Raw genomic sequence first — 9,083 nt, forward strand, 5'->3', positions numbered from 1 at the left:
TTTCTTTCTTTCTTTCTTTCTTTCTTTCTTTCTTTCTTTCTTTCTTTCTTTTTTAAGATTTTTATTTATTTATTTAGAGAGCTTGTAAGAACGGGGGTAGGGACAGAGGGAGAGGGTAAGAATCTCCAGCAGACTCTGCACTGAGCTGGAGCGCAGAGCCAGATGCAGGGCTTGATCCCACAACCCCGAGATCATGACCTGAGCAGAAACCAAGAGTCACCTATTAACAGGTGCCCCTGGAGGGGAACCACTTCTAAACCTGAATTGGTTTTTCTGCTGGCAGCTCCTTGGAGGTGAAATGCTCCCTGTGTGTTGTGGGGATCCAGGCCCTGGCAGAAATGAATCGGTGGCAGGAAGTCCTGTCCTGGGTTCTTCAGTATTACCAGGTCCCTGAAAAGCTACCTCCCAAAGTCCTGGAACTATGGTAGGTCCTTGTTCTGGCTCATTGGATCAGTTCAGGAACAAGAGGATTTTCATGTCCTTTTTTGAATCAGTGCCTAATATCTTCTCTTTCTCTCTTCCCTACCATTTCCCTCTATATCTAATTCTTTCCCTGTTTGTTTTGTTTTTGACCTCAAAACCTAGCTATAAAAGATGAGAAAGGGGGAATTTAGGAGTGGGGTAGAGGGAAAGAGGAGGAGAGGGCACAGTGGGAATAGGAGATGTGAAGTGGGATGACAGAAGTGGAGTATGTCCTAGCTGAGAGAGCTTCTTGCTACTTTCTAGGAATTCCTAATTCTTATCAATATCATCATCCTATAGGGAAGGCCTGGAGGACACAGGGGAGGGATTGGGTGGGAGAGGGTGGTAGTTATGAGAGGGGAACCAACCATGGAGCACTGACTGTCTTTTTTTGAAATTGGGTTATTTGGGGCTGCAGTGTTCTTTTATACAGCAAAATGCAAGAGCCTGGAGCTGTGCTGGAAGTGGTCAGTGCTTGGCTACAAGACCCCGACAATCAGGGCCTTCCAGAATACAGAGCCTTGGCAGAACTTCACCTGCAGCGGGTGCTGCTGCCTCTGGGCTGCTTGTCAGAGGCTGAGGAGCTCGTGGTGGGCTCTGCAGCCTTCAGTGAGGAAGAGCAGCTGGACGTACTCCAAACCATGAATAAGGCAAGGCAACAGCAGAAACACCAACACTCAGGCTCTGAGGAGGCCCAGAAGCTAAACCAGGAAGGTAGGACATTATCCTTCTATCCCTCTATAAAGTGGAGTTGTGGGCTTTCCCTTATACCTTGGGGTTTATCATGACATTCCTGGGAGCTTGGGAGCAATTAAATCGCAGAATAGGAAACCTGTTAATTGATTAAAAAGCCAAGCCCTGACCCTTTGTAGTTGGCAGTGGAAGGAGAATCTCTGGGAAGTGTCACTGAATCTCAGAACCTTAACTCTTATCTCTGAAAGCCACCTTCTTCTTAGGGTCCTCTCACTAGATCTCTTGTCTCTATCATGCTGGCCTGAGTGGGATGTTATTCCTCCTTTAAAGGCTGGCCCCAATACAGACACAGCTGAGGTATGCTGTGGGATAGCCAAAGGAAAATAAGCTGACACAATAACTTGGTAACTTGACTTAGATAAAAATTACTTATCTTCAGCTTGGGCCCCACTGCCCAGCCTCCTGTCTGCCTTTACTTACTAGATCTCCTGGGTATGTTCTTCAGTGTTTGATGTCCCCCTTTAAGGGGCAGCCCACCTCTGCCCATTGGAGTGCAGTTTCACACAATGGCTTTTTAGGGAAACCATTTTAAGACCCAACATCGTACACCTATTATCCTACAAGGGATGCCTACATAGGGGTGGGTGTAGGTGTAGGGGTTATTTCGTTATAAGGGAATTTAAAGGTCCTCTACTCCAGACCCTTCCCTGGTCTTTGAATCCTTTTCATCCTCTTTTCCTCGAGTAATCATCTAGTCTATGCAAGGATAGGAAATTCACTGTCTCCAGAAGCAGCTCATTCCATCTATGGACAGTTCTGTAGGGAAGTTCTTCCTGATGCTGAATTTAAGTTTTTTCTTGGTAGTTTTTAGCCACTGTTCTTTGATTTTTCTCTTGGTACATACAGAATAGGCCTGATCCTTCTTTTTTATACGGAGTTCTTTAACCAACTATAATCCTTTTCTCCAAAGTGTTTTTTTCTTTGTGCACTAAAGAGGATGAACCTCCTGAGGTAGAATCACTTCTTTGCAGACAGGTTGTTGGCTTTAGGAATTGCCTGTGGCTAACCAAGCCCTCTGCCCCTCCATCTCCTGGGGAAGAAAGGATGGGGAAGGGGTTTGATGGTAAGTTCAGAGTGTTCTATCAGGACTTGGCACCACTTGTTCTTGAGTTGATGGTGTTCATATTTAAAATCTAAGACTTTTGAATTCTTCACTATATATATTAAGTGCCTTTCATTTTCCTGCATTAATGTGATAATCAAGAACTTTTGCTCTGTGTAACTCTCTGTACATATCTTAGGCCAAAATATAAAGAATGCTATAAAATAATATTTAAAAAGTACACTAAATATGCCAGGTTTACCCAGCTGAGTAGATATTGTCTTTTAAAAGTCTCTCCTAAGGAGATGACATTCTAGCGATGTAGTCTTTCCTTAAAACATTTTTGGAGCTTTTGGAATCTCTTTTAGAATCACTTTATGAACTACAGGAGTGAACTAGTCTTGTTACCTTTTGCTCAACTCTCATAATCCAGCTCAAAGCTCAGAGTCAGGGAAGCTGGTTCTCGTGGAGTTACCCTGCAGTTATGCTCTGTCTCCCTGACCAGGCTCCTCCTCCCACAAGTTCCTGTCACTAATGGTGTTGCTTCGCCGGCTTTGGGATTCTACAGTGAGCCACTTCTTTTCCATGCCCTTCAGAAAGAGCCTCCTGGCCGCCTTGATCCTCTGCCTCTTGGTGGTAAGGTTTGATCCAGGTGAGTAATGAAGCCTGTCTTCTCTCCTGCCCTTCCATGGAGGCATCTCTGGTGCCACTTCTCCCTGAGTCTCTTCTATAAGGAGGGACTGTTAGACCTCAGTGAGAGCCAGCTCAGCCCACCTAGGAGAGAATAGCCCTGGAGTCCATGAGAGCAGTCTGGAGGAAATTCACTCTACTCTGTTGACCCTTGAACACTGATTTTGAGTCATTATCATCTACTTTATCCAAGGGTGAACTCTGACCAGAATGTGAGAATTAAAAAAAAAATTTTCCTCGTCGTAATACCTAAAAAATTGTGCTAAATTGTAAATGAAATACATGTATATTTTAGAAAATGTGGAAAATAGAGAAAAGTATAAAGAAGAAAACAGAAATCACCTATAAGTTTGTTATTGTAATGGTTGTACTGTAGTCTTTTTCTATATGGATACAGATACAATTTTGCATATTATAAATATCTTTTAAAAACATGGCTTTAGATGGCTAAATAATATTCCAGTTTATAGAAACTTCCATGATTGATTAATAACCCCCATTGTTGAACATTTTGATTCTTTTTTTTTAAGATTTTTTTATTTATTTGACAGAGAGAGACACAGAGAGAGGGAGCACAAACAGGGGGAGTGGGAGAGGGAGAAGCAGGCTTCCCGCTGAGCAGGGAGCCGGATGCGGGGCTTGATCCCAGGACCCTGAGATCATGAACTGAGCCGAAGGCAGATGCTTAATGACTGAGCCACCCAGGTGCCCCACATTTTGATTATTTCTTACTCTGTTTTCTACAGTGCTATGAAGCAAACATGAGCTCCCTGAGTGCTATTTGGGAACAACCCTGGTTATTTCCTGAGGATTAACTCCTCAAAACTAAGTGCTGGACCAAAGATTAGGAGCACATTCTTTTAGAATTTTATGTTCGTGTGTTACTCTATGTGAGTTATGATCTAATCACTACTCTTCTCATGAATTTAGACTTAGAATAGAATTATATAACTTTCAAAACTGCAGGGAAAACTGGAAACCCTTATTCCAGTCCCTTCATATTCTTTTTCTTTCTTTTTTGATCAAGAAACCTAAGAACTACAAAAAAAAGTAACTAGCCTAGGGTCACACAAATAATTTGTCTATTTTAAAAACTGCCAGTTCTTGGAACACTTAGGTGGCTCAGTTGGTTAAGTGTCAGATTCTTGGTTTCAGCTCAGGTCATGATCTCAGGGTTGTGAGATCCAGCCCCACATGGAGCTCATGTGGGCTCTGAGCTCAGCGGGGGAGTCTGCTTGAGATTCTCTCTCTCTGACCCTTCTCCCACTTGTGAACATATATGCATGCTCTTGTGCATGTGTGCTCTCCCTCTCTCAAAGAAATAAATAAATCTTTAAAACAAAATGAAAACGAAAACTGCCAGTTCTTGTCTTAATCTTTAGGTCTTTCCCATTTTCCCCATTCCCCTTTCTCTTATTCAGTGAGCTTTTTTTGCACAGCTCAAAGTTGTCCTTTTCACTTTGCTGAACACTGAGCAGGAATTCCCTCTGAATAGCTTTGTTTGCTTAAGGAAAGAGTCCTGGGTTAGTTCTCAGGAAAGCTGAGGATAGTTTGTGTTCATTCCAGTCCACTCTCTGACTTTTTTTTTTTTTAAAGATTTTATTTATTTATTTGACAAAGAGAGAGAGTTAGTGAGAGCAGGAACACAAGTGGGGGAGTGGGAGAGGGAGAAGCAGGCTTCCCGCCGAGCAGGGAGCCCGATGCGGGGCTCCATCCCAGGACCCTGGGATCATGACCTGAGCGGAAGGCAGACGCTTAACGACTGAGCCACCCAGGCGCCCCCACTCTCTGACTTCTACTTTGTTCCAGAGACTTGATAAAAATTTAGAATTTTTTTTTTTTTTTTTATGGTGCTTGTAAGTCCTGCTCTTCTGAGTGGGGACAGCAATAGGCAGTTTGAGCTTTCTGCCTCCAAGACTGCGCAGAGCTTCTTCCCGGTGTCCTGGCCTGGCACTGCTCACCCCTAGTGGCGGACTTGACTCATTGCAGTGGTGGTGCGGTGGGAGAGGAGAGCCCATGACCAGGCAGCAGCTAGAACTATCTAGGAAGGATATAAAAAGAGCAGATTGTCAGTAGCTTTCTTTAAAAATAACAGTTTTCTGGGCGCCTGGGTGGCTCAGTTGGTTAAGCGACTGCCTTCGGCTCAGGTCATGATCCTGGAGTCCCGGGATCGAGTCCCGCGTTGGGCTCTCTGCTCGGCAGGGAGTCTGCTTCTCCCTCTGACCCTCCTCCCTCTCATGCTCTCTGTCTCTCATTCTCTCTCTCACAAATAAAAATAAATAAATAAATAACAGTTTTCTTTTTAAGAAAGAAAAAAAAATCAGTTAAAAAAAACCAGTAATCAAATAAGGAAAAACCAACCAATCAACTCAGCCCTAATTCCCAAGAGGTAGATTGTACTTTATTTTCAGTATGATTAACTTAGGATAAAAATAGGTAATACTGTCACTTGGCTCCAGGTTGAGAAGGTATGAAAAGAAATGTAGTGAAGTCTCTTCTCAAATTTATCTTCCCAGAGACAGCCACCATTACCAGTTTTTTGTGTGTGTATCATAAAGCTAGGCTAAAACATAATAAGTTTGGATCTTTTTCTCAGCAAACTTAAGGTCACTGTAATCCAAGTGAAGAAAATATATCCCAGAGAATATATCCTAGAGAAAATGAAAGTTTTCTTTATTGTTGAGAAGGGGAGGAAGAGCAAATAACATTAAGCATCAACATATGCTTTACAAAGATCACGCATACTCCCAAAGTGGTAGGGTTTCCAAGGGAAGGGACTTAAGGCTGAGGGGAAGAGGAGGGGAGTAAAGGCAGGCACACTGACAACAATCTTCCTTTTTCCTGCAGCTTCTCCTTCTTCCTTGCCCTTCCTCTACAAGCTGGCTCAGCTCTTCCATCGGATCCAGGAGGCCATGTTTTCGCTCTACCGGCTTCCTATCCACGACTGAGTGGTCTTTCCCATTCCACTCAACCTCTCACTCCCCAGGTTGGCTGTGACAGAAGCAGAGTAACTCATCCATGGCAGCCCACCTGTTGCTGGCTGGGCCCCCTCAGGAGTGGGGCCAGCCCCAATTCTAGAAAGACCTGATCCAGTCTGGTGAACTGTGTTTTGCCACCTGAATGTTATCCCCCTTGCACCCCACTTTGGCTGGTATTGGTAGGTAATGTGGGAACAAAGTGGGGCCAGAGAGCACAAGTCCTCCAGAATAATACTCCCTTATACCCAGAGGCCCCTTCTAAAGGAGGGGTTTGGGAAAGGAGAGTGTGTCCATGAAATACTCCTTCTTCTTGGCAAAGGCAAGGGATTGATTTTTCAGGTCAGGGTGTTAATGAAGCTGGAAGTTCAGAAAACTCTGATAGAATGACCATTGGCCTTTCACTTCTGTGGAAAACTTACCTCTGAAAATTGCCTCACAGGGTAGGCCCTTAATTAGGCAAAGTGAGGATCTGAGAGGGCCTTTTAATTCTCCTCTTTATTTTCCTTTCCACCAAATCTGTGCATAGAGAAGTTATTTATCAATACACCATTCCTGTGGTTTTGCAATGGGCTTGAAACTGCTTGGGCCCTCTCTTTTCAGATCAGGACGTGGCTTTCAAACCACCCAGGTAACTGTTGAAAGCAAAATAAGGCGGCTCTGCTCTTCTCACTGGGTAAAGTGATCTTGTTTGGTGCCTCTTGGGCTTCAGCTCAATTTTCCAGGTTGTCAGTGGCCAAGTCCTGCTCTATTACACACTCAGTATTCCTGTGTTCTCTTTCTTCCTGTCAGTTCCTTCTCACTGCCCTGCAATAGTACTTTTGTACTTTGTCCAATGGCTGTTTCACCAGGTTCTGCCCTCCATCCTTGCCTCCTTGGTATACACCGTTGCTGGTCCCCCTCCGCCTTCTATGTCCTGTTGTTCTAGCTATAGTCTATTGTTTGTATAATGTACAGGTTTTTCCGCTCGTGTGGCCTTGAAAAGTAGGCCAGGCTCAGAGGCTGATGAGCTGAAAATGGAACTGGGTAATCAGGTGAGCTGGAAGGGATGTGTAGAGGGAGTTGGGCAGAGGGGAGATATGGGTTTTGAAGGCAATAAACAATTCATTGTTAGGGGGAGGAGGCACTGGGACCATAGCATTTGGGTATTTGAAATGTTTCAGTGTTTTCTGTCACTAGCCACAAGAATCTTACATGTTACTGTGCAAGTAAACGTAAAACACTACTATGCTTTCGGAGTTGTAAAAGGCTTCCCGCAGGGGCTAGCCTTTTTGAGGCTGAAGGCCAAGCAAACTGCCCCCAGCTGGGGTTTCAGGCAGTGTTGATGCCAGGAATAGAGGAGGTGCTTAGTAGTTTCCCAGAGGTTGGTTTTCAGGAGTTCCAAGTGAACAATTCTCTTTAGTAAAGTGGGTAGAAGGAGTAAACCTCACAGGCCCTTGGGAGGTAAGTCCCTAGGGTGTGGTCCACCTCTGTAGGAAACAAATCTGTGCTTTTACATATGGGCTTTTAAATAGAGTTAAGAACCCTGGGGAGAGGAGAGGAGACAGATAAGCTTTGAGATCTGTTAGAATGATTTCTCAAAATGAAAATCCGGTCCTTCGCTACCCTAGATAAAACTCTTTAATGTCTTCCCATGCCTCACATGGCATTTCTTCTTAAATTTGTCATGGAATTTTTTTTTTTAAGATTTTATTTATTTATTTGAGAGAGAGACTGAGAGAGAGAGCATGAGAGGGGGGAGGGTCAGAGGGAGAAGCAGACTCCCCGCTGAGCAGGGAGCCCGATGCGGGACTCGATCCGGGACTCCAGGATCATGACCTGAGCCGAAGGCAGTCGCTTAACCAACGGAGCCACCCAGGCGCCCTGTCATGGAATTTAAGGCCCCTTATGCACTGGTCTTGGCTAACACCTCCACTTTGATACGGGGACTCTGTTCCTCATGCACGCTGCCCTCCAGCTGCCCAGCCAGTCAGTTTTCTGAACGTTTCATGCTCCTTCACACCACTGTAACTTTAGCACCTGCTGTTCCCTCTGGAAGGCCCAGCTTCCACTTTTTGCCTGGTTAGCTCCTCGAATTTCCAGACTTACTCAAGGGTTACCTTTGGGAATCCTGTCCTGACGTCCTCTGCTTCCACCTTTTTGTGGTAGTGACCCCATGGCCTTATAATTGTGAAGTCCTTTGTTACCTCCAGTAACTGTGAGCTCTTTGAAGCTGGGGAATGTGGCTCATTGCAGTGTTTAAGAATCAGGTTTGGGGGGCACCTGTGTGGCTCAGTCATTAAGCGTCTGCTTTCAGCTCAGGTCATGATCCCAGGGTCCTGGGATCGAGCCCCGCATTGGGCTCCCTGCTCTGCAGGAGGCCTGCTTCTCCCTCTCCCCCTGCTTGTGCTCTCTCTCTCGCTGTCTCTCTCTGTCAGATAAATAAGTAAAATCTTTAAAAAAAAAAAAAGAATCAGGTTTGGATCCCTGCTCTACCACTCATGAGGCATGTGTCTGTTGGAAAGTGACCTATCCTTTCTCAACCTCAATGTCCTCATCTGTTAGTGAGTTATTATCTTGTAGGGACTTTTAGGCCTAGCCGAGGACATATGAAGGTATCAGAGGTGTTTAAATGAATGAACTGATACAGCTGCCATGACAAAAGATCCGTGTGCTTTTGGTGTATTTTGTATTGTGAAAAGTCTGAGTAAAAAGAAGTCTGTCTGTCCCTTGAAGTTCTTCCATATTATTCAGCTTGTAGGTCTCTTGGTTCTCTGTTTGATGTTTGTCTTGAACTCTGCAGTGCTCTCTGGTCCCCAGCCCCAGCTACCTTCCTAGTGAGTCAAGGAACTCAGAACCAAAACTGCTCTGATGACTTTGACCTTTTCTAAGAATGGAGGCAGGTATTCATACCAGTCTTCAAGTCTGGGCTTAAGGAGGTCGGAAATGAAGGGAAGGCTTCCTTGTTAGACTTAGAGCTGTGCTGTCCAATATGGTAGCCATTAGCCACAGGTGGCTTTTGAGCACTTGAAATGTGGCTGGTCCAAATCGAGATGTTCTGTAAATGTAAAATACTCACTGGATTTTGAAGATTTAGTACTAAAAAAATGAAAATTCAATAATTTTTATATTGATTGCATGTTGAAATGATAATATTTTGGGTATATTGGGTTAAATAAAAT

At 44.4% G+C, this 9,083-nt stretch overlaps 1 protein-coding gene across 4 annotated transcripts in view; it reads left to right on the forward strand.

Annotated features, from left to right (window-relative positions):
• The window catches only part of PEX26 (peroxisomal biogenesis factor 26), a 9,445-nt gene extending 2,310 nt beyond the window's left edge, over positions 1-7,135 (forward strand). For 3 of the 4 annotated variants that reach the window (XM_035028592.1, XM_035028594.1, XM_035028593.1), the window contains exons 3-6: positions 284-424; positions 881-1,176; positions 2,763-2,909; positions 5,795-7,135. In XM_035028592.1, the coding sequence (XP_034884483.1) occupies positions 284-424; positions 881-1,176; positions 2,763-2,909; positions 5,795-5,895 (685 nt within the window). In that variant the 3' untranslated portion in view covers positions 5,896-7,135. The remainder of the gene's footprint in view (positions 1-283; positions 425-880; positions 1,177-2,762; positions 2,910-5,794) is intronic. The other variant, XM_035028595.1, reaches the window with a different exon arrangement.
• The last annotated feature ends 1,948 nt before the right edge of the window (positions 7,136-9,083 follow it).

Source organism: Mirounga leonina, unplaced genomic scaffold, assembly GCF_011800145.1.
Source record: "Mirounga leonina isolate KUSES-001 unplaced genomic scaffold, KU_Mleo_1.0 Mir_201, whole genome shotgun sequence".
NCBI lineage: Eukaryota > Metazoa > Chordata > Mammalia > Carnivora > Phocidae > Mirounga > Mirounga leonina.